This window comes from Mauremys mutica, chromosome 14 (assembly GCF_020497125.1).
Source record: "Mauremys mutica isolate MM-2020 ecotype Southern chromosome 14, ASM2049712v1, whole genome shotgun sequence".
NCBI classification, from domain to species: Eukaryota; Metazoa; Chordata; order Testudines; family Geoemydidae; genus Mauremys; species Mauremys mutica.
The window spans coordinates 9,369,101-9,394,470 of NC_059085.1; the positions used below are offsets into that span (position 1 = coordinate 9,369,101).

The 25,370-nt window shown below is 46.1% G+C and overlaps 2 protein-coding genes across 3 annotated transcripts in view; one reads left to right on the forward strand and one right to left on the reverse strand.

Moving 5' to 3' along the window:
- Positions 1–13,830, reverse strand: COQ9 (coenzyme Q9). Its single transcript, XM_044987222.1, has 9 exons — positions 13,705–13,830; positions 10,064–10,235; positions 9,313–9,448; positions 8,520–8,662; positions 8,139–8,223; positions 7,051–7,155; positions 3,568–3,723; positions 2,740–2,793; positions 1–816 (listed from the first exon to the last, which is right to left on the reverse strand). The coding sequence occupies exons 1-9, from the start codon at positions 13,772–13,774 to the stop codon at positions 781–783; spliced, it is 957 nt and encodes a 318-aa protein (XP_044843157.1). The 5' UTR covers positions 13,775–13,830; the 3' UTR covers positions 1–780.
- Positions 13,771–25,370, forward strand: part of CIAPIN1 (cytokine induced apoptosis inhibitor 1) — a 17,719-nt gene continuing 6,119 nt past the window's right edge. Inside the window, exons 1-4 of one of the 2 annotated variants that reach the window (XM_044987223.1) lie at positions 13,771–13,916; positions 20,962–21,137; positions 21,869–22,021; positions 23,034–23,110. In XM_044987223.1, the coding sequence (XP_044843158.1) occupies positions 20,981–21,137; positions 21,869–22,021; positions 23,034–23,110 (387 nt within the window). In that variant the 5' untranslated portion in view covers positions 13,771–13,916; positions 20,962–20,980. Of the gene's footprint in view, positions 13,971–20,961; positions 21,138–21,868; positions 22,022–23,033; positions 23,111–25,370 lie in introns of both variants that reach the window. The other variant, XM_044987224.1, reaches the window with a different exon arrangement.

Genomic DNA, 25,370 nt, shown 5'->3' on the forward strand with positions numbered 1-25,370 from the left:
TTTACATAGGACTTTTTTAATTCTTTACAGAATCGTTTCTAACTAATTTACAAACAAGTCAGCCGGCTGCCCTGGCCGGAGCCCAGCAGCAGGGTGGATCACACAACAGGCTTTACAGCTACAGTCACTAGTGGGTGGTTGGGGGCGGTCTGTATGCCCAACCTCTGCAACCACCGTCATGACCATCTTTGATTGCATTACTCCCATAAGAAACACATCCAGGAATGAGTTCACACAGGCAAAACCAGTGAAAGGATAACCCCAATGACAGGCTTCCCAAGAGCACCATCTAACAATGCCAACTGGCCCCTGCTGTGAGGGCTCTTCCTGAAAGTGTTATTTCCATTAGCGATGTGAAAACATGATGTCCACTAGGGGGTTCAAGGCACACGTGGTCTCTGTATTATGCAGGACTGGGGCAGGGGGGAGTGCAACTGAAAGATGGCATTGGGGGCTGGACTAATTCAGTTCAATCAACCTTTCGTCACGATTTTCTAATAATGCACTAATCAGTGTTTTTACTACACCTGGGATACTAGGAAAGTCTAATCAAAATAGGCAGCACAAATAGGAAGCCCTGTCTTAAGTTATTTACAAATCCCAGCAAATATAGATGCTTGTGCCATTCTGCTAGACAGGCTTCTGCCGAGGGGGTGGGGATTTTAACAGTGCTGGGGACGTTCATTGTTGTGATGGCTCTATATTCTTGTGCGCACGAGGATTCTGCCTTCAATCTTCTTATAGGCAAAGGGCATGGCACAGACTCAGCTCCCTCTCTCTTCACCGCCGCTGGTTCAGTCCCGCCAGATTCTTTATCTGTTGCACACCAAGCGAATGGAACAGAAATGAAAAGACAATGAAAGTAATTATAGGATGACCAGATGTCCCAATTTTATAGGGACGGTCCTGATTTTTTGGGTCTTTTTCTTATATAGGCTCCTATTACCCCCCACCCCCATCCCGATTTTTCACATTTGCTGTCTGGTCACCCTAAATTAATACCAGTGGTACATGGATGTTCAGTGTGGCTACATGTAGCTGTTCCTTCCAGGTGGTTGGGGATCTGTCTCTGTGGGAAGGGACTATGCAGATATCAGGCAGACTGGGATTACAGAAAGAATTCCCAGATATTACATGCTCACCACCGCAGCAATCTAACCTAACTGTTCTCTGGAATTACACCCATCCTCTCCTCTCTTGCACTGGTGTCAAGCCTTCTCAACACGGCTGCACCAGTGTCTTCCTCTACAGCACAATCAACATCACTTCCTGAATTGGCTAGAGGTGTCCTTGGAAAGCAGTACAAACCCCCTTTCCTAATTCTCCAGGGTCTTAGTGCCCCGTGTAGTAAACTCCAGCCTTGGGAGGAACAATCTCAGCACCTGGACTTGGACTCCTCCCATCGTTGATGTGTTGCTTTTGAACGACTGAACTTGGTCCTTTTCCTTTTCAATGACCCCATTAACCTCTTTAAACCTCTCCCACTTTGTGAGTAATGTAACTGATGGTAAAAAGAGGCCTTGATACACTAAATCTTCAACAATGGGATGTGCCCTGACACCTGGTGCAAGCAGAGTTAATCTACAGTGATGAGATTCGCAGTCTGGCAGCAGTAACTCTAATATAGCATACAGATTTCTTGTGGCAGAGGATCTTGGAGTCCTTTCAACAAATGGCAGGAAAAACCCTAACGGTCTGAGGTGAAGGAGCTATTCTGACAGTCTAGGAGGGTGGGATTAATCCTTAACTGCAACAACAGTAAAAACTGTTCCCAAGTAATGCTCCAGTCTTAAACATGAAGAAAAGCTTATTTCTATGAGTGGGAAGGTAGTTTTGTTGCATGTGTAATCTGTGTTGTAGAGAAATCCAGTACAGAAACAGTGCTGACAGGCTTTGCTTGCTAAAATAATAGTATAATATAATCTATTTATTTAGCACCCTTTCATCCCAAAGGAACTCAAAACACTATCAGTTATAAACAGGCACAGAGGAAACACTTCATATATCGCAGACATGCTACCACCTCGGCGGTGAAACACAGTCTCTTTTTAGTGAAAGAAGATACTTTATCCAAATGAGATTGTAGAAGTGATTTAATCCAGAACATAATCCCTCGACTAGCAGTTTGGCCAGGACACTGGCACAAGCACCCTGACTCTCACAATAAGTGCACCAGGGGATATTTAGTCATCACAAGTGGTCAGGAACTTGGTTTTACATCTTACCTGAGCACAGACCTCTTCAGAGCACAGTATCTCCTACCATAAAATTGGAGCAGGAGTTCAGGACTGACTCAGAGGGAAATGCACTCCCTACTGTTTAACCAAATACTAATTTCTAATTCAGTCACTGACCAGGAAAGACATTACAGGGGGAAAAGACTGGTAAAGTCTTTATTCTGACCTCTCTTCCTCTCCTCCTTCCTGCCCCCAATCCTCAAACATCCAACCTGTAGCTGCATTTTTTTTTTTTTGGCACTGCATTGTGAGTTCTTTCATAGGGAAATCAGCAGGCCATTTAAATACTTCCTCCCCAGAAAAAACATTTCAAGATGCTCATGACTTGAAGCTCCACCAGTAAAGAAGCTAACTGACACTAAGCTATCATCTGCCTGATAGAAATTCCTCAAGAGACACTCTCTCAGCTGGGTTCTAAACTTGGGATGAAGAAACCAACATCAAGTCTGGGTGAGGAACAGAAACAACCCTCTTTAGATGCTCTGCTTTCAACGCTACTTACAGTAACTGCAGCTCCCATTAGGCCCTGGACGAGTGCTTCTCCCGTTGACTGTACCTAGGCAATACAAGAACACACTATTGCTTTCTGCTGATTTTACACTTGTATAGGCTCTCAGGAGAGGTTTACACACATGTAGCTCATTGCAAGCATGTGTTGCTGTGATGGAGGTGTTTGTATACCCCCAGTGATGCAGAAAGGTGACATACAAACACAGGTTCAGAGTGGAGCACATGGACAACCAGTACATAGGCCAAGTGGTGACACACACGGACTAATATACTAAAACCATAAGACAGGAATGGTTCAAAAGCAGAGGAGGGACTCACCTGGAATGCTCCCAGTGATGTTATCAAAGTGGGCCAGTCTGGCATCAAACACCATGACTCAGTGTAACTATTTTGCTGGATTTACATGGAGAGGCATACACACGTAATTCACTGTCTGTGTGATTTACACACATTGGTTGTTATTGTACTAACAGTGCACACGGCTCGCTCGTCAGTATATTTTCCGTGTGTGTGTAGTGGCTGGTTTCCGCCTAGGCGCTTGCTGTGCATTAGCACTGAACCACGTCCAGTTGCACACACCTCACCTCACCTGACCTGTGTACGTCTACATTGAAATCATGGGGTGTGATTGCAGCTTGAGAGGCCGAGGCAGTATGGGCTGTAGAAGCCTGTGTGAAACCCTGGGTAACTACTCAGGCAGCCAGAGCGCACTTAAACTCATGCTGCTGCAGCTTCACGGGTCCACTGGCCAAGCTAGCTAGATAAAGACAGCTTGGGCATGTCTGCTCAAGCTGCAACCAACCCATGAATGCAGTGTTACCTGTTTAGCTGTATGACCCATCTTCATGGCATCAGCTATTCTGTTTTCCAGGAAGCGCCAAGTCTCTTCAAAGTCAGGAGACGAGTCCTGCATCATCACCAACTCAGTAGTGTTGTAGATGCCAGCCAGCACTGTCCGACGAGTGTACCAATTAATCTGCAAGGACATGAATCATGAGTAAGGCTACGATTTTGTCACAGGTATTTTTAGTAAAAGTCATGGACAGGTCACAGGCAATCAACAAAAATTTACAGAAGCCTGTGACCTGTCCCTGACTTTTGAGGGGGTCCCCCCATCAGGGCAGGGGCCTAGGAGCTGCGGGGGGACCGGCTGGGAGCTCCAGCCTCAAGGCAGAAAATGTCACTGAGGTCTCTGGAAGTCACGGATTCTATGATCTCTGTGACATAATTGTAGCTTTAATCATGAGACACAAGGTTAAGCACTGTCCAGTAAAATGCAGATCTCATAAGATGACCTGGGAGGGGAGAGGTAGAATAGAGGTAATCTCTCCCAAGTTACCAGCTGGGCAGTGATTGATCCAGGGTGAAGGGACAGCTCAGCAGACAAGACAGATTGAAATCAACGGACGTTAGAACCCTAAATACCTTTGTGGCTCTGAGCCTTAAACTAGTATTAATGTGCAAATTGTGCTTATGCAGTAGCCACCACCCTCAGACACTGCAGCTGCTCTCCTGGCACCAAACTGATATCACAATTACCATGACCACCTGGTTCTGAGCGAGAGAGAGAGCGAAAAAGCAGCATGTAGAAAATTGCTGACCAAAAGTTACACTACCACAACCTGCTTCAGAGGGCAAATAGGTTGCTGCAGGGGTCAGGAAGGAATCCAACCTCAGCCTATTCTGTGCTGCCCAGTCAGCCAGATGTATTGTGGAAGAGTTCACCTTTTCGTAAGGCATGTGTACCAGCCAATGCAATGCTAATAGCCTGATGCAAGGGGGTTCCAAAGAGGATGGAGCTAGACTGTTCTCAGTGGTAGCAGATGACAGAACAAGGAGCAATGGTCTCAAGTTGCAGTGTGGGAGGTTTAGGTTGGATATTAGGAAAAACTTCTTCACTCAGAGAGTGGTGAAGCACTGGAATGGGTTACCTAGGGAGGTGGTGGAATCTCCTTCCTTAGAGGTTTTTAAGGTCAGGCTTGACAAAGCCCTGGCTGGGAGGATTTAGTTGGGGAATTGGTCCTGCAGGGGTTGGACTAGATGATCTCCTGAGGTCCCTTCCAACCCTGATAGTCTATGATTCTACGATGCAGTATAACAAATCCTATATTCAGAACCAATCCCCAGCTGTGAGCTGCCAGGGATTCAAACAGGTATAAAGAGTACTGATACCACATGCTGAGTCATTATATTGCTGCTAGCAATGCCATAAGATGCATTACAACAGGGTATACCAGTTCAAGGGTGAAACCCTGAAACTCTCCAGTTTGTCTATCCCACTTGAATAATTCCCATGACAAGCAAAAAAAAAACCTGCAAAGGGACTCTTACTTTTCAACTTTGTTTGCTTTCATGATTAAAAACCCCAAGTTGCAGCAGAGGTAGGTGAAGTGGTGGTTCGCTCCATTCACAATTAAAAGCACCAGAAAAAACATCGGACTTGAGTTGCGAAAACATGGTTAGAAATTGGCAAAATATTGGTTGGATAGAATGTCCTTCTACCAGCTACACTAGAAGCTTGCAAACCTTTACCCCCCACCCCACATAGCCACTTGTATCAGATGCATCCCACTCTTTGCCCTTGTTCCCCTGCTGCTTCAAAGCATGCACCAGACGAATCCCCCGTGCAGAAGTAGGTGACGGAGAGCTCCATTTGTGTTCAAGATGGCCCTACTGCAAGTGACTGAGCTAACGCCTTCCTAGGGAAACAGGGAATGGGATCAGCTTCACAGCTCCCCACAGACAACTTGATGACTCCCTCAGAAGTAGTGATGAATAGATAGAGGATGTGAAAGAGAGGTTCTTCCAATTCAAAGCCGGGGAGACTTTCTGAAACAGCTCTGAAATGTCATCAATCACTTTCCGACTCCATAAGGGACTTAGATTTCCCGGTGTGATCACCTCCTTTCAGCAGCTTTCTGGTTTATTTCTTTAATTTTTCTGTCATCTTATTTATTTTCCACTGCAGTAGCTATTTTATACTCATAAGTGAAGTTTATTAAAGTAGTTTGTTAAGATGGCTCATTTAACTTTCCCCACTCCCCACCGATGTCTTCATGAATTAAAATAATTTATTAATTGCTTTAATTAAGGTTATAATTTACTTTGCTTTTATTTCCTGCCAGAAAGATGAAGGCTTTAATAAGCTACTGGTATTTTTAGGTAGCTGCTTTGAAGGGCTTGAGGAGAATCTGCACATGCTATCATCAATGGTGGAGGCAGTAGCCTGAACAGAAACATTTCTTTTAAGCTGGTGAACGTTTGGATCAACTTTTCTGTCCCTGATTTTACACTCACATAAAATCTCAAATTGTGGTTGGGTCTAAAAAAAAGAACATTGTTATAACAAAGTCTAAGAGAGAGACACCTTTTAGTTTATGCCAATTACAGCCAGTTATAAAGACACAGGGTACAATTTTCAAAAGCACATAAGTTACTTAAGAGACGATTACTCCTGGGAGAATTCTGCGCCACTTCGCAATGCAGAATTTTGCAGAAATTAATGTTGTGTGCACAGAATTTCCTTTCGCCCATGGAAATGGGCTGCAATGCTACTGGCTACCACTAAGGGCCGCTGGACCCAGCAGAGCCCAGCTTGCACATAGAAGACACTGCCAGGGGGAAGGGGAGGGTGTATTGGCTGCGGGGGGAGCACCGCAGCTGGGCTGGGTGGGGGGAGTTGTGTGTGTCTGCCCCCCGGCTGGGCTCTGCAGGGGAAGGGGGTAGAGAAACAGGAACTGGATTGTCATAGGGGTTTCTTTAACTCTATGCTTGGGGGAATTTATGTGTGTGTCTGTATTATTACAGACATATTTCAAAATACCTGTCAGCAAGTAAGTTTCCAAAATAACTGAAACTGGTGTGATTATGTAGTGTTGTTTTGACAAATAAATTGTGCAGAACTTTAAAATATTGTGTGCAGAATTTTTAATTTTTTCACATAGAATGCCCCCAGGAGTAGACGATGTTCCATTTTCAGCTGTGACTTAAAAGTCTACGTTTCATTGAAAGTCAATGGGCCAAACAGCCAGATTGTAAAGGTATTTAGGCACCTAGAGATGCGGGTAGGCTTCTGAAAAATCCCACTAGGTCCCACAGACTTTCAACGGAACTTAGGCTCCTAAGTCACTGTTGAAAACAGGAACTTAAGCACTTCTGAAAATTTTGTCCTTATCCAATTCTACAACAAGGATAAAGGCTTTGCTCTGAAACAGACAGGATTACAACGCACACTTCAATACTTCATGTTGCTATGTAGTGCTAAAAGGTACGACTAGTCCGTTTGCATGGCGCCAGGACTTACATCGGTGGACTGATCTCCTGCATAGTGCCACATATCATCCACCATGCTAGTGAGGAGGTTTAGGCTGGAAGGGATGTTGTGTGGAAGCAGCAGAATGCTTACAGCCTGAGAAGGAAGGAGACAGACAAGTGGAGAGAAGCACACAGCATTAAAACAAACCGACACAATCTTGTGCATGCATTGATTTTTTTCCCCCATGTCGCTATTGTCCTGTCTCCGCCTCGAGCAGGAGGCATTCCCAGTCCCACTCAGCTAGCAATGGTCTCTTTGATGTGGCTTCTTCTTGAGAAGCAGGGCCATTGGTGCTGCTCTTTCTTGCAAGAAAGAAACAGACCCACCCTCTTGTGGGAGGCCTCCATCTTCCTTCACAACACAATTAATATATTAATGCTCTCTTCCTTCTCTGTGGGGAAAGCTGGATGAACATATCCAATCCAGCAGTGATGCTTCTAGATCAGCTGGTAGCTACTGAAGCTATACTCACCCCCACTGGAATTGACCACCTCACCTGCATACATCTCCTAGTCTTCTTCTGGCCCAAGGAGGGAAGAGGTTAAATCCAAGAATTAAACTTGGATGTTCAGCAAGGCAGCATCAAGTTCCAACAAGCTCATCAAGCTACCTTAGTTTGTGTTTTTGAAGGTTCACCTTAGTGTTTTTGAAGGTTTATCGTTAGCACACTGGAGATGCAATATAGTGAAATAAGCACCACTTCACGTCACCATTTCCAAGCATCAGATGAGCAGAATGCAACACACCCCAGGACCAGTGCTACAAGGAACCTGACTTGCAAATTGAGTGCAGGAGCAATCCAGCACAGAGACTGAATTCTCCTTGGAGTTCCAGAATAGAAGGGGTGCATTGTGAGATGTTTGCCATTTTGGGATTGCAAGAAAAGACAACATCAATCTTTGCTGCTAGCTGTTACCCTCCAAGGACATCCCCCTATGTCTTGAAGGAACTATCTAGTGTGGATTTCATACACAGCTTTGGACTGATCTGTTGGACAGATTAAAGAACACATATGCTAGGGAATCCAGAGGCTTCAGGACATATTTAAAAAGAGAATCTGCAGGTCCATTTTGTACCTGGGGCCATTTCTCAATGTATGGGATGAGCATCCTCAGTCGGGCTTCCACAGCATCTCTCAGGAACTGGTCTGTCTTCTTCTTTCTGGAAGAAGAAAAACCATACGTCTATCTGCTAAAGATTCAACTTTGAATTTTCATTTTTCAAGTTTTAACTTCCATCCAAACTTAGCAGATGAGGTGCATCCTTCCCATCTCCTAATTCTGGCTCACCTATACAAGCACATGTCTGTATGGATGGGTTCATTTGCACATGAATAAATTTTCTTCTGAAGCATGTGTGTCACTGAACAGTACTTCTGTCTTACACCCTGGTGCCTGTGCACCTAGGAAGACATATGTTTCTGCATATAGTTAGTAACTACAGCACATGATACTCACTCTGCCTGGCCCAGCTGCACCAGTTTTTGCTGTTCCTCCAGCAGATTAGAAAGCTCGGAGTTGCACTGGGACACAAAATGCAGTATCAGCTCACTGCCGTCATTATGAAACATCCCTGCTGCAGCAACAGAGAGGCCAAGAGACTGTGGGAAGGAAGGAGAAAGACTCAGTAGGTCACTAATTGCTGAACAGGCACCATGTAGGGAATGCTGTTCGATATTTGATTTGGTACAAAACATCACATGAATTCAAAACAGAATGAAGTTACTTTACTGACAGAACAAGGAGTAATGTTCTCAAGTTGCAGGGGGGAGATCTAGGTTGGATATCAGGAAACACTATTTCACTAGGAGATGGTGAAGCACTGGAACGGGTGCTAGGGAGGTGGTGGAATCTCCATCCTTAGAGGTTTTTAAGGCCAGGTTTGACAAAACCCTGGCTGGGATGATTTAGTTGGTGTTGGTCCAGCTTTGAGCAGGGGGGGTTGGACTAGATGACCTCCTGAGGTCTCTTCCAACCCTAATATTCTATGATTCTATAAAGCTCTTCCTCTACCAACCTCTCTTCCCAGACCCTTCTGTGCCCCTGCTGCTCCACACTGCGTCTAACTTTAACATTATCTTCTAGTCAGTGTATAAACAGTGGGTCAGTTCTGCCCTGCTTTATAGACAGGAGTAACCCCACGGATTTCCGTAAGGTTGCACAAGTGTAAGGGAAGAATTTGGCCCTGGGTCTCTTTGAACTGCATCTCTCTCTAATTTCTTACATGCTCTCGGTCTCTCCTGCCACATACCTTGGCTCCCTCTGCAATGGCATCTGCTGTCCAACCGTGAGAAGGTACAAATTCCAGCGATGCTGTCAGGATTCGCTGCTGCAGCTGCTCTTCACTCTCATAGTCCTCAGACTCCTCACCACCCTGATCAGTGTAACTACAAGAAGGTGTCATTATAGCGAGGGAATTCTACCATCAAATATCAAAAACCAGGACACTACATCCTATTCTGTCACCACTGGCAGGTGCTCTCTTGATCCAGATACATATTGGATCAAGAGAGCTTTATGGTTCTGCTCTTTTAAAAAAAATCCCTGTCTCTCTAAAATCCTTCCTGTCTCCGGGAAAAATGATCCTTAAATTAACCACAGTTCATATAGGGGCAAGGGAAAAAAGGGAGGGCTGGACGTATATGGTTACATGGTGACTGCCCAGTTTTGAATATTGCTTGTGTAACTGTAAATTGTTTTGTCACGGGCCTTGTATTTAATATATAAGGCAACCATAACTACCAAGTTTGCAAAAATCTAAAACTGAAGCATGTGCTATGCAAAAAAGAGAAATTCCTACTTGGAAGCAGTTCCTATTCTGCCTCTCTGATGGTCAAGAGAACGTGCATTTTGTCAGAGCAAAACTGAATGCCAACCTCAGAAATATCAAGTTCTGGGTTAAACCTGGAATTCATGATTTTTGAGTGGGTTCTACATTTGGCAAAATGCTATCTCCAATCCCTTATCAGCAGGCCAGACCTGGTACTGGCTATGCAGGTTACCTGTGGTGTGAGCGCTGGGGCTCCTGGTCAGGCTGGTCACCTGGTGGGTGTGATTCAAAACGTTGCTGGGAGGAAGATGGTGGCGGCTCCTGTTTCTGTTCATCTGAGACTCTCCTCAGCAGAGCTGAGGCCTGGAACGCACGCTGGGCTGGGTACAACGGGCATCTGACCACTGAAATGGAAACCACAAAAGTCATTGGTTTCCTTTAAAGGAGAGTGAGGAGGCACCAGCGGTGAATGAGAACAGAAACAGCTATTGGGGGGACTAGTTTTTTCCTCCAGAAAAATATCCATCCACCTACAGCTAATATTTGTGTGCTTGAAATAAAGGGAAGATGTTTTGTGGTAGGAAAAAATCCTGCAGTTTGTGATCTTCTTCCAAACAGCAGAGGATTTCACTACCTTGCACTGGAAGCCAAGCAAACACTGACTGAAGGCCACCACAGCATGACTTGCCTCCTGTCTTTCCATGCTGAAACCAGTAAGGAAAAGAAAGTAAAGAGCCAGGGAACTTACAATAAAGAACTCGACTGGGTAGTGCTTATGACAGACAGACTAACCAAATCCTGACAATGCTACACTTAGACTAGGACATTTAATTTTAAAGTGACCTGTTCAAAGACAAAATGCTTCTCTAATTTGGCTATCCCACAATAATTGTTTTTCTTTAGCCAAACTGAGGTTTGTTTTTTTATTTTAATGTGTGTATATGTATATTCTGTGTCCTTCCCACAGGGGCATGCTGCTGATCTGACAGACTGCACTTTAAAAAATCTGGGTTCACTGACGAAGCAGCTCATCTGACTTGAGACTGAAACTGGCTTCCTCCCCTGGTAAATGTCACTCAGTGCCAGATGATATGAATGAGCTGGCCTGCTACTTTGCTAAATTCCTTTCTGGGTCTGCTCATAGTCATGCCCCAAATTGCACTTTGGAAAGAATGTACATGGCTTATTATGTATATGCCTGGGGAGCAACGGGCCAAGGAAAGTTATTAAGGAAACTAGTTTTCATTTTCAGCCTCACTACCAAGCTATTTAAGTGCAGGCTTTTATTTAAGGCTTTTCCACTGGACACTAATTAAATTTTGTCTTGGCCAGAATGTGGTTTACAGGTTAGTACATTAACACAGTTGCCCGTCTTTGGCTTAGAAAGAACCAGTTCCATAGGGCTTGTCTACACAAATAGTTAGTTCGCAGCAAGCTGGGGTGTAAATCTACCACACATTAGCCAGCTGTGCACTAGCTGTCCCTGTGGATCCTGCTGACATGCACTAACAGTTCCCTAGTGTGCTCTGATCTTCCTCATTTTGAAATGGGAGTAAATCAAAGCACACCAAGGAGCTGTTAGTGTGCATCAGCAGGATCTGCATGGACACTTGGTACACAGCAGGATAGTGTGGGGTAGATTTACACCCCAGCTTGCTGCAAAGCCAGTGCATAGACAAGCCATTGGCTGCACAGTTCAGACACCTTCTAAGCTCTCCCTTAGGTGAAAATACACAATCTGGGGCAATTTTACTCAGTTCCCCTTTTGGGGAGGAGGGGCGGGAAGAGATTAATGGGATGACCTGATAACCCTAAAGGAGATTTTCTTTATGTCCCAAGAGCCAAGAAGTTTTAATAGCAGAATCCTCCTTTCAATATCCTTCACCCAGCACTTCCTCTTCCACAACAGGCTCTTATCAGCCATCATTCCTCTCCCCACCCCCACGTTTCACACTGTTCTACTTGTTATGACTAGAACTGGCAAACAGTTGTACATAAATTGCGGTCAAACAGGGCTCCCTCATTGTTCATACCACTTTATCACCACTGTCTGGGCCACTTGGCTCCAGTTAACCCAAAACTTGCAATAGTTCTGGATTCATGGTATTAGAGACACCAATTTATCTTCCTTAAAGTATGTGACCTGCTGGTGTTCTTCACCATGTCAAGCCCTTACTGTGCCCTGTGTCCCAATGACACAGCCAGCCACACGTACCACGGTTAGAGTAAAGCTCAGAGGATCTTGCACCCTAACACTAAAGCCAGCACGAAGGGTACACAGTGCGTAAGAGTTCTGGTGTCAGCGTGAGACACCACAGTGAGGCTTCTACTCCTCTCCACAGACAGGCACTGACAGCTTGCTGTGCTCCTGTTAGTGGTTCAGCTACAGCTGATACACGCAGGGCTCAGGGTACCAGAATACCGGTTAAACATCTAATTCACTCTAGCACAGTGGTTCTCAAACTTTTATACTGGTGACCCCTTTCGCAGAGCAAGCCTCTGAGTGCAACCCCCCTTATAAATTAAAAACCCTTTATTATCTATTTAACACCATTATACATGCTAGAAGCAAAAAATGGGTTGGGGTGGAGGCTGACAGCTTGCAACCCCCAACTAATAACCTCGTGACCCCTTGAAGGGTACCGACCCCCAGTTTGAGAACTCTAGCATGTGGAGTACCCCCTTGTCAGTTAGGCACCTGCTTCTCTTTAACACTCATAATGTCTCAGTGCCATTTGACCCCCTACTATGCACTGATACCCAGAATATACTGAAGCCGAGTGAATGTCTGGTTCATGGCCCAGTACCAGATGGATCCAAATACTAGCACTGTGCCACTGGCACTCACAGATAATCACTTAAACACAGCCTCCTCAGAGCTTCCGCCTACATAGCTGAGGTGTCTGAGCTCTACTGGCAGCGTTCGTTTGCAAGTTCCTTGGGGCAGAAGCCATCGCTTTTAATCTGTGCAGTGTCAAGGGCCATCTTGGTGCTTGGTAAATAAATATCAGTCTAGTTAAATGGAAAACTTCTACATAGCCTTAACCACGGAGCTGGCAGCATGCCCCCCAGGGCACCTACACCAGCCAGCTGTGTCTGTAAATGGTGCTCCACAATGCCGCCCCACTGGTATCCAGCACCAACCACACTCTCTCCAATGCCACCCCACTGGTATCCAGCACCCTCACCCCATTCTCCCTAATGCCACCCCGCTGGCACCCAGCACCCTCACCCCTCTCTCCCCAACACCACCCCGCTGGCATCCAGCACCCTCACCCCTCTCTCCCCAACGCCACCCTGCTGGCATCCAGCACCCTCATCCCACTCTCCCCAATGCCACCCCGCTGGCACTCAGCACTCACCCCACTCTCCCCAATGCCACCCCGCTGGTATCGAGCACCCTCATCCCACTCTCCCCAATGCCACCCGGCACCCAGCACCCACTGCACTCTCCCCAATGCCACCCCGCTGGCACCCAGCACCCACCCCACTCTCCCCAATGCCACCCTGCTGGCACCCAGCACCCACACCCCACTCTCCCCAATGCCACCCCACTGGTACCCAGCACCCTCACCCCACTCTCCCCAACGCCACCCCGCTGGCACCCAGCACCCTCACTCCACTCTCCCCAACGCCACCCCGCTGGCACCCAGCACCCTCACTCCACTCTCCCCAACGCCACCCCACTCTCCACCCTACCGCACGCCGCCGGCCGCCTGCCCCAGTCCGCCGGGACACACACCTCGGCCCGGCGCCTGCCGGCCGGCCGGGTAACCCCGGCGCCCTGATCACCGGGTCCGGAGCCAGCCGGGTCCCCTCGGTGCCCGTCACCTCCCCCACGCCGCCCTCGGGCGGGCCCCGCGCTCCCCTCACCCGGCGCGCGGCGCAGCAGCCCCCAGCCCGCTCGCCGCAGGCTCCCCACAGCCGCCGCCACCGCCGCCATCTTGGAAGCGGGCAAGGCCGGGCCGGGCCGGGCCCGTCAGCGCGGCGCGCCCGTGGGGGCGGAGGGCGCGGGCCGATGACGGGGCTGAAAAGGCCGGGCCGGGCCGGGCGGCGGAGACGGGGAGTGCGGGCGCGGCGCAGAGGTGAGCGGGGCAGGGAGCTGGGCAGCCCCTGTGGGTCTCCCCCTTCGCTCGGAGGTAGCTTCGGGGCCCCTTCCCTTCCCCTCCTCTCCCCTCCCCCAGTGACTCCTTTGGGGGCCCCCTCCCCCTATTCCCTCTGTTCTCTGCCCCCCAGTGACTCTTTTGGGGGCCCCTCCCCCCAGTAACTCCTTTGGGGGACCCCTCCCCTTATTTCCTCTGCCCCCCAGTAACTCCTTTGGGGGCCCCCTCCCCCTATTCCCGCCCTCTGTCCTCTGCCCCCCCGTGTCTATTTTGGGGGCCCCTCCCCCCAGTAACTCCTTTGGGGGACCCCTCCCCCTATTCCCGCCCTCTGTCCCCTCCCCCAGTGACTCCTTTGGGGGCCCCTCCCCCCCATTCCCTCTCTCTGTCCCCTCCCCCCAGTTACTCCTTTGGGCGCCTCCTGTCCTCTGTTGCCTCTGTCCCATCCTCCCCCAAGAGACTTATTTAGGGGGGCCCTTTGCCCCCCCATTCCCTTTCTCTGCCCTGCTCCCCCCAGTGATGCCTTTGGGGCCCTCCCCCATGAGCCCTGCTGGGCTGCGAATACCTTCATTTGGGGGCGATGGATGCCTGTGGCACCCTGCCCCCACCCAGAGTCAGGAGGAGCGAGATTCCTTGTCCCTCTTCCCTGGCATGAGGGCACCGTCTCACCTGGGCATTGCCTGGCATGAGGGCTTTCCCCCTCCCCTCAGCTAGCAGCCTGGCATAAGATCTGCTCAGTCATTGCCTGGTGCTAGGCTGATCTGCTTCAGTCATATCTTGTTTTCTGGCGCAGAACCTTCAGTGTGATCTTGGCCTCTCCAGCTTAATTATCTCTGGGGAGAGACCCTTTTTATTTTCCTTTCTCCTCCATTGTTCTGCGACTGGCAATACTCTGCTCTTAGTTTGATGCTGGTTCCCATCTGTTTCTTCTGGTGTGTATGTGTAGGATACCAGCATACCATGCCTGCTTTCACCGCAGCATGTCCACCTCAATATGCTCCTAGTCCAATGCCCCCTTCTTTACACCCATTGTATAATATGATTGACAGCTGTCATGCCCTGGTTATGTGGCCAGAGGCTGGATGACCGCCTAGGACAGGGGTAGGCAAGCTATGGCACGGGTGCCGAAGGCGGCACGTAAGCTGATTTTCAGTGGCACTCATGCTGCCACGGTCCTGGCCACTGGTCTGGCGGGCTCTGCATTTTAATTTAATTTTAAATGAAGCTTCTTAAACATTTTAAAAGCCTTATTTACTTTACATACAACAATAGTTTAGTTATATATTATAGACTTATAGAAAGAGACCTTCTAAAAATGTTAAAATGTATTACTGGCATATGAAACCTTAAATTACAGTGAATAAATGAAGATTCGGCACACCACTTCTAAAAGGTTGCCAACCCCTTGCCTAGGACAACAAAAGCTAAAAACTAAGGCTGTCAAGCGATTTTAAAAAATTGTGATTAATCGCATGATTAAAAATGAATTTATGATAAATCACACTATTAATAATAGAATGCCATTTATTTAAATATTTTTGGATGTTTTCTACATTTTCAAATATATTGATTTCAATTACAACACAGAATAGAGTGTACAGTGCTCACTTTATTTTTATTACAAATATTTGCATTGTAAAAAACAAAATAAATAGTATTTTTCAATTATCCCATTACAAATGGGGTGCAATCTCTTTATCATGAAACTTGAACTTACAAATGAAGAATTATGTACTAAAAATAACTGCATTCAGAAATAAAACAATGTAAAACTTTAGAGCCTACCCGTTCACTCAGTCCTCCTTCAGCCAATCACTCAAACAAGTTTGGTTACAATTTGCAGGAGATAGTGCTGCCGACGTCTTGTTTACGGCGTCACCTGAAGGTGAGAAAAGACTTTTGTATGGTGCTGTTTGTAGGCGGCGGCGCAAGATATTTACATGCTAGATGCGATAAAGATTCATATGTCCCTTCATGCTTCAACCACCATTCCAGAGGACATGTGTCTGTGCCGATGACAGGTTCTGCTCCATAATGATCCAAAGCAGAGCAGACCGATGCATGTTCATTTTTATCATCTGAGTCAGATGCCACCAGCAGAAGGTTGATTTTCAATTTTGGTGGTTTGGGTTCTGTAGTTTCTGCATCTGAGTGTTGTTCTTTTAAGACTTCTGAAAGCATGTTCTACACCTCATCCCTCTCAGATTTTGGACAACACTTCAGATTCTTAAACCTTGAGTCGAGTGCTGTAGCTACTTTTAGAAATCGCACATTGATACCTTCTTTACATTTTGTCAAATCTGCTGTGAAAGTGTTCTTAAAATGAACATGTGCTGGGTCATCATCCGAGACTGCCATAACATGAAATATATGGCAGAATGTGGGTAAAACAGAGCAGGAGACATACAATTCTCCCCCAAGGAGTTCAGTCACAAATTTAATTAACACTTTTTAACGAGCATCATCAACATGGAAACGTCCTCTGGAATGGTGGCCGAAGCATAAAGGGGCATACAAATGTTTAGCGTATCTGACACGTAAATACCTTGCAATGTCGGCTACAAAAGTGTCTTGCGAACACCTGTTCTCACTTTCAGGTGACCTTGTAAATAAGCGGGCAGTATTATCTCCCGTAAATGTAAACAAGCTTGTTTGTCTTAGCGATTGACTGAACAAGAAGCAGTACTGTATGGACTCTAGGCTCTGAAGTTTTACATTGTTTTGTTTTTGAGTGCAATTATGTAACTGAAAAAAAAATCCACATTTGTAAATTACACTTTCAGGATAAGGAGAGTGCACTACAGTACTTGTATGAGGTGAATAGAAAAATACTGTTTCTTCTGTTTATCATTTTTACAGTGCAAATATTTGTAATAAAAAGATATAAAGTGAGCACTGTGCACTTTGTATTCTGTGCTGTAATAGAAATCAATATATCTGAAAATGTAGAAAAACATCCCTAAAATGTTTAATAAATTTCAGTTGGTATTCTATTGTTTAACAGTGCGATTAAGCATCGTGATTAATCTTTTGAGTTAATTGCGTGAGTTAACTGCACTTAATCGACAGCCCTTCTGAAAACCATATTGCAGTTGGGCATTGGAGATCTGATTCTTGCTACCTCTACTGCCCTTGACTGTCTGAATTGCTCTGAAGCACCTAAGAAATCATGTTCCTTTGATTTGCCAGCATGCTCCTCCCATCTCTCCCCTCCACCCCCAGATATCTGGAAGCCTTATTAAAGGCCTCCTCCTGCTCTGTCTGTATTTTTAGAAAGAAGTGTGGCTTGGGCAACTTAATTGCTGGTGGGGGCTATTTTATTGTTGTGGGAAAGAGTTTTTCTGTGTTTTAATGTTTCTAAGTGCCAGATCTATTACCAACTTGAAACAATTTTGTGTGGTGAACTGTGGGCATGTCCTACTTTCTCTTTATTAATCATCTCTCTTTCCCTGAGCATAATATTGCATCCTTAGTCTGAAAGAGAAGCACAGTAGTGAGAGGTGTTTTGGTCTCTTCCTAATTGCTGACATGACAGGCATTCACGTAATAAAACTTTAAGTTTAGTACTGTGTAATGCGGATAGTAAAAAGAAAGCTTCAAAGAAAGCTGTGCTGCTCCCAGTGGATTCCTCTCAGCAGTCTTTCTGAAGTGTAGTCAGACAGTAAGTATTAGGTTGGTAAGAAAACGTAGCTTAAGATCAAAGGTTTTATGCATCTGTCTGAAGTAGAGGTAAAAACTGAACAGAGACTCAGTGAATAAAGAAGCTTTTTGGGAAGAGCAGTGTCCCAAGACCTGTTTCTGGCATGGAATTTCTGTGGCTAATGCCACAAAATACAGATTCTCTCCTGTTGATGTGCATATGTGACTCCTATAAATGTTATGTGCCCATAAGACTCTCAGATAAGGAATAAAGCCAGTAACTTCTCCACTGACCAGATCTTCCCTTTGCTCTGAATGAACTGGAAAATTTCCAGCATCCCTCGAGAAAATGGTTTTATTCCCAATTACAGTAATACCTGCTTTTGCATCCCAGCTGTGAAATTCCTTCATGTGGCTGTTTCCTAATCCCTGTAAGCACTTGCCTGGCTCTGCTCCTCCAAGAGGTTCAATTCTCCCTTTCCTGTGTTCTTGTTAACAAGATCTGCATGAGGGAATGTATTTAAAATGCTCACCAACAACAGTAATAGCTTGCAGCACTGCAGTGATGCTTAGTTCTAGGCCGCTGGAAGCGCCATGGTTTGATACACCACATTATTGTGCTCTAGGAAATTTAATTTGGAATTTTTAAGTGTTATGTGTAAGGGTTTATGAAAAATAGGTTGTGACTGATGCAAAATGATAGAGGATTTCACTTTAAATACTATCTGCAGCAGCAGACAGCATGGGCAAAAGCAGTGCAGAACACTGCTAATATGCTTCTTCCTGTTTTAGAGAGCCATCCCCCCCCTCTCCCCCCCCCTCCCCCTCCCCCCAAGGGATGAGAACACAGTCTGTGTCCATTCATTCCTTGGTCTCTCTTCTGAGATTGCTTAAAATGGTGGCCGTTGTGGCAGTGGTTTTGGTGCTGCATATACATGTCCGCTAGGAATTGAACTGAGACTACCAGTTGATTTCATGAAGGTTACCAAAGAGTCACTGCTTACCTGAGCTGGATTTGATCCACAGTGAATATGACTGCGTCTACACTGCCAACTAGCGGTGTGATCCCATGCTCATGTAAACATACTTCTGTTAGGTCTTATCTGACTTGGCACAAAAATAGTTGGGGTAACTGTGGTAGCAGCAATGGCTCGTGCTAGCTGCCCTGAGTACAAACCTGCCCAAACCCCATGGGAGGTACAGATGCTGGTCAGCTAGGAGGAGCTGCTACTGCCCGTGTTATCGTTGTGTTCAGCATGCCACTGGAGATGAGAGCTAGCATGCGTCTGGGAATCACACCCCATCTCTTACAGATGTAGCCTGAGGCTAATTCGAATCTACTACAGTGCCTGTGTCAGCATAGCCCCCTAGTGTAGATGCGGTGTACGCCAACAGTTTCTGTGCTGGTGTGGGAACACCACCTCTGCGAACAACAAGGCATCTACTCTGGGGAGTCACACCCCTGACTGCCAGTTATGCCAGTATAATTTTTTTTAAATGTTGACCATGCCTTTAGAATAAGAAATCCTTCACCTCCATTACAAGTCCCATGCTTTTGTAAGTCCTGAAATAATGAATTCTGATATACTTGTACAATTACCTCCCTGAATGATTTTTAACATGCTTCAGTAATAGAAACCTTTTTTCAAAGTTGGATGGGTTGGAACCCATATATGAAAATACTAACAAAAAGTGGACCTTTAATTTTCACCTGATTTTAGTTGCATCTAAGTGTTTCAACTTTTTTTTCCAGGAAAAAAAGGGATGGGCCTCCAATTTGAACACACACACAAGTGACTCAGGCCTATGAGATGAAAGATAAAGTGCGTTACTGGCATACGTGCCCGTGCTCAGGCTCAGTTGAATGAGGACAACAATGCAATGAATTTTGGGAAGATGGAGAAATGATTCTCCTCCAGAAGTTTTATGTAGAAATCTAGGGAAACTGCTTTGAACTCCTCTCTGTAAAGAGGGAAAATGTGTTGCATTTTTCAATATGTGTAACTCAACTGAGGTGAGCAGTGCACCTTGTGTGTCCAGCTTTCACTGTCTGCTGAAAAATTCCTCAGTTGTTGGAGGTTTGTAGTTTTGCTGCTTTTTCCAATTCGGGATTCTTTTCTTGCCCGTTTTTGGGAGGGAGCAATCTTGAGTTCAGAGACCAGTTGATTAAAATGTGTGTGAGACTGAGATAAGACCCAAGAAGTAGGGTAGAGTGCTATCCACCCTGAATCATAGTCCTGTAGCCGCTTATCTGATATGCCTTGTGTAGTGCAACAGAAACCTTATTGTAACTAAAAAGAACCTTCCCTTTTTCTTGTAAAGCCAAATGACCTGCCATCTTTTTTTTTTTTTTTAAACTTTTACTGGTTTTGACATAGTCAAATGTTTGGTTGTGACATCTCCCAGGGTACAAGCTGTACTGTGGAATCTGTGCCCCCTTAACTCTCTAGCTCAGGATACCTCTCACGCTGCTTTACTAGTGAAAAGTAGCCCCTCCAGGCATTGCTCATGCACAGCCATTAGCATGAGGGCACACCTGTGATAAATAAAGATGGGTGGGTAGCTCCCTTTGATGGACACCAAGCCAGCCAGTTAGCTAGAACTGTTCTCTACTAACACGGCTGCTACTCTGAAACCTGTTCTCTACTTACTTTACCTGTAAAGGGTTAAAAAGTACCCCAGGTAAAGGGGGAAAAAAAGTGGGCACCTGACCAAAAGAGCCAATGGGAAGGCTAGAACTTTTAAAATGGGTAAAGAAACTTTTCCATACCTAGCAGGACTCATTGGGATAGGGAATGTTTAGGTAGATGTGATCAGGTTATTTCTTTATTTTGGCTTGTGGATCTCCTCTGTGCTAACCCCAGATGCTTTTGTTTGCTCTCCCCATACTCTAGTTTCCCCAGATGGAAGCACTTCTTTAAAAAAGAGATCTCAGGAGGAGAGCAAAGGGCCTCTATTTGGATGATTGGGGATGCTGAAATTAAGATGTATGTTCTCCTCATGTGCAGGGGGAGTTGATTAACTTCATCTTTGCTGGGTCACTGTCACAAGCAGAAGTGGCTGCTGAGCACTTCATATTGCCTTTTCGTTTCTAGCTTGAGATTGTATAATTTTTTTTTCCTCCCATGTCCCTTAAACTTGGTTTGCACTGCCACCGGCAGATCCTCCTGGAGGAAGCAAGCATCACAATTTGAGAGAAACTGAATTATGCTCGTAGACAGAGAGATGGTATTTCTTCATGTTAACACACAGATATGGGAACTCTGTTTTCAGTGCCCAAAGAATTATCCTAGTTCTTAAAAGAGGGCAAGCCTGTGGATTAAGTGAAAATCCACGTTCTGCATGGTGGTTTTAGCACTGATTTCTTCCTTTCTCAATCTGGCACTTTCAGGTCCAGTGATACAGCAGACATGGCGGAGTATGGAATCTCAGTTGGCCAGCGTGTGGTAGTGATCTGGGATAGCTCCTCACCTGTTGAAGGACTGAAGAATCTGGTGGCTAAGATTCAGGCATTGGTGGGACCTGAGAGCCGCGTATCCGTGGAAAATATTGACCAACTGTCCCATTGTAAGAATGGGGATAAAATTTTTACCACACATTTTGATTTAAGGGCAGTGTCATGTCTGTGGGTATGTTAATGCTAGCTCACATCCATTTTCCTTGATTTGTAACCTAGGGCATCTTTAAATATAAAGGTAGAAATCCTTTTGTGACTTATACTGCTAGTAGTATACAAGAAAACTATTCACCCTAGTCAAGTTTGTTTAAAAAAAATAATCAAAAACAAAAGGTGAAAAATTCACTGTCCCTGACTTTTACTAAAAATATCCATGATAAAATGCAAAGGGACTGGGCAAATGTGGGCTGGCTGGGAGCTCCAGGGTCCCCACCACCCATGGGGGTTTGGAGCTCCAGGATCCCTCTGCCCCCTCCCCAGCAGCAGAGACCTGTAGGGCCCCCCTGCCCTGCCATGGTGGCTGGGGAACTGCGGGGGTCCCCCTGCACTCCCCACCCCCTGCAGCGGCTGGGAGCCGCAGGGGTCCCCCTGTCCTCACAACTCCCTACTGCTGCGGGAGGCAGTGGGACCCTGCAGCTCCCAGCCACCAGGCCTGAAGTCATGGAGGTCTTTGGAAGTCATGGATTCCGTGACCTCCATGACAAAATCGTAGCCTTATTAATTGGTGCCATGTGGTGTGATTGTCACATACATGTGTACAAAGGAGATCAGAGAGGGGATAGCTGGTAAGCTAGACAAGGGTATTTTTTTTTTCCCTCTCTTCATCTTTCTTTCTTTTCAGCGGCTCATGCAGAGTCCAGCTTTGATGTGGTTCTGTCAGGCATGGTACCAGGCAGTATGACACTGCACAGTGCGGAGGTGCTGGCAGAAATAGCTCGGATACTCAAGCCCGGGGGTTGTGTCCTTCTGAAAGAACCAGTGTCTTCGCAAATAGGTAAGAGCAAGTCTGCTATGTTCTTGCCCCTGGATCTGAGACAACCAAACATACTTTCATGGAGGATTAGGCCAAAGCTGAAGGGCCAAGAGCTTTGAATGTCAGTCAACATAAAGAGTAGTTCTGCTCCTGTGATTCATTTAATGTAAGCAGCAAGATGTGATCTTGTGTCTGACCTTATCACTGTCATGTTAGAATCTCTGCTGATGACCATCTTGTATCAAAAATGTAAGAACAGAAAGAGACTTATTCTTGTAAGCATACTGCTATCGTTAGTGGATGCACTGAGCTGATGCTAGAGTTTGTAGTGACCTAAGTCAGGTTTTTGAGGCCTCTGTGAAAGTAAAATTAGGTCATGAGCTGCTAGTGGCTGGGACCATCTTTTACTCTGTAGCACAACAGGGCTTTGATCTTTATTGGGGCCTGTAGGTACTTGCATAATCTAAAAAAGATAGTGAAGCTTAGGAAAGACGGTGCATCTTATCCTATCACAATTTACAAAAGATGTGAATGGAGTATTACTAGTAGGTAATGCCAACTACCCAACGGAAAACAGAGGCACCAAAGCTGTTATCTAAATCAGTCGGTGTAAGACCTGATGCCTTCTGGAGTGAGCTCTTTAATGTATATTTCTGAACTTTAGACTTTTTAGGACTTTATATTTTTGAGGACTTCCATGAGCCTGTCGAAGTGGGAGCTCCCATTTTTCTCTTTAGTAGGTGGAGATTTCTTTTTTTTTTTCTTGGATGCTGGAGAAGCCTTTGTGACCTTAATGTATTTGTCAAGAGCATAATTTTGAACTAATTAATAGTCTCAGAGTTGACGAGCCTGTTTGAATGGATGAATGGCTGAGTTCCCAGATATGCCTGGAATGATTAGGAAAGAAGCATGTAAACAAAGGGATTAGCTGGAATGCTGCCTTCTAAAGCACTGTCAGTCCTTTCACGTTACGAGCAACACATCTAGTTCTTAATAATGAGCTTTGTTTTGCGTTCCCTGTCATGTTTCCCAGGTGACAACAGCCAAATCAAGACAGCAGCCAGGCTCCTCACGGCTCTAACGCTTTCCGGGCTGGTGGAAGTGAAGGAGGTATGTGTATATGCACTAACCACCTCCCGAGAGCTCCCCTTTCAGGACTGTATAATGTAGGGAAGAGGCTTCCAAAAGAGGTGCTGGTTATTCACTACCTAGCCATCTTAGTGTGCCTTGAAATATGCGGCAGCATAACCAGCAACGAAAACTGTGCTCTTAGTACTGCATGAATAAGAGTTTTCTTTGCAATTAAAAAAAAATAAATCCATGTCTCTTCAAAGGACTAGTGGCAGTAAGCTGTGTAATATCGCCAGCTGTGCAACAGCCAGAACCGTGATCTACTTCGTGCAAGCTGGGAGAATGAGCCCGTCTGAAGTATAATGCAACATCATGGGACAGGGGAAACCCAGCATAGAAGATTTAGGGTTGGAAGGGACCTCAGGAGGTCATCTAGTCCAACCCCCTGCTCAAAGGAGGGCCAATCCCCAAATGGTCCCCCCTCAAGGATTGAACTCTCAACCCTGTGTTTAGCAGGCCAATGCTCAAACCACTGAGCTATCCCTCCAAGCTAGGCCTTAAAAACCTCTAAGAATGGAGATTCCACCACCTCCCTAGGTAACCCATTCCAGTGCTTCACCACTCTCCTAGTGAAATAGTGTTTCCTAATATCCAGCCTAGACCTCCCTCACTGCAACTTGTTCTGTCATCTGCTTCTTGTTCTGTCATCTGCCACCACTGAGAACAGCCGAGCTCCATTCTCTTTGGAACCCCCCTTCAGGTAGTTGAAGGCTGCTATCAAATCCCCCCTCACTCTTCTGCAGACTAAACAAGTCCAGTTCCCTCAGCCTCTCCTCGTAAGTCCTGTGTCCCAGTCCCCTGATCATTTTCATTGCCATCCACAGGACTCTCTCCAGTTTATCCTCATCCCTTCTGTAGTGGGGGGCCCAAAACTGGATGCAGTACTCCAGGTGTGGCCTCACCAGTGCGGAATAGAGGGGAATAATCACTTCCCTCGATCTGCTGGCAGTGCTCCTACTAATGCAGCCCAATATGCCATTAGCCTTCTTGGCAACAAGGGCACACTGCTCACTCATATCCAGCTTCTCATCCACTGTAATCCCCAGGTCCTTTTCTGCAGAACTGGTGCTTAGCCAGTCGGTCCCCAGCCTGTAGCAGTGCATGGGATTCTTCCATCCTAAGTGCAGGACTCTGCCCTTGTCCTTGTTGAACCTCATTATATTTCTTTTGGCCCAATCCTCCAATTTGTCTTGGTCACTCTGGACCCTTTCCCTACCCTCCAGCATATCTACCTCTCCCCGCATCTTAGTGTCATCTGCGAACTTGCTGTGGGTGCAATCCATCCCCTTGTCCAGATCATTAATAAAGATGTAGAACAAAACTAGCTCCAGGGCCGACCCCTGGGGCACTCCGCTTGATACCGGCTGCCAACTAAACATCGAGCAGTTGATCACTACCCGTTGAGCCCGACAATCTAGCCAGCTTTCTATCCACCTTATAGTCCTTTCATCCAATCCATATTTCTTTAACTTGCTGGCAAGAATACTGTGGGAGACCGTATCAAAAGCTTTACTAAAGTCAAGATATATCGTGTCTGCTGCTTTCCCCATATCCGCAGAGCCAGTTATCTCATCATAGAAGGCAATCAGGTTGGTCAGGCATGACTTGCTCTTGGTGAATCCATGTTGACTGTTGCTGATCATTTTCCTCTCCTCCAAGTGCTGCAAAATGGTTTCCTTGAGGACCTGCTCCATCATTTTTCTGGGCTGACTGGTCTGTAGTTCCCCAGGTTCTCCATCTTCCCTTTTTTAAAGATGGGCACTATAGTTGACTCCCCTGATTGCCAACAGCTCTGCAATCCGATCAGCCAATTCCCTCAGCACCCTTGGATGCATTAGATCTGGACCCATGGACTTGTGCATGTCCAGCTTTTCTAAATAGTCCTTAACCTGTTCTTTCACCACTGACGGCTGCTCACCTCCTCCCCATACTGTGCTGCCCAATGAAGTAGTCTGAGAGCTGACCTTGTCTGTGAAGACCAAGGCAAAAAAAGCATTGAGTACATCAGCTTTTTCCACATCATCTGTCACTAGGTTGCCTCCCCCATTCATTAAGGGTCCCACGCTTTCCCTGACCATTTTTTCTTGTTGCTAATATACCTGTAGAAACCCTTCTTGTTACCCTTCACATCCCTTGCTAGCTGCAACTCCAGTTGTGTTTTGGCCTTCCTGATTACACCCCTGCATGCTCAAGCAATATTTTTATACTCCTCCCTAGTCATCTGTCCACATTTCCACTT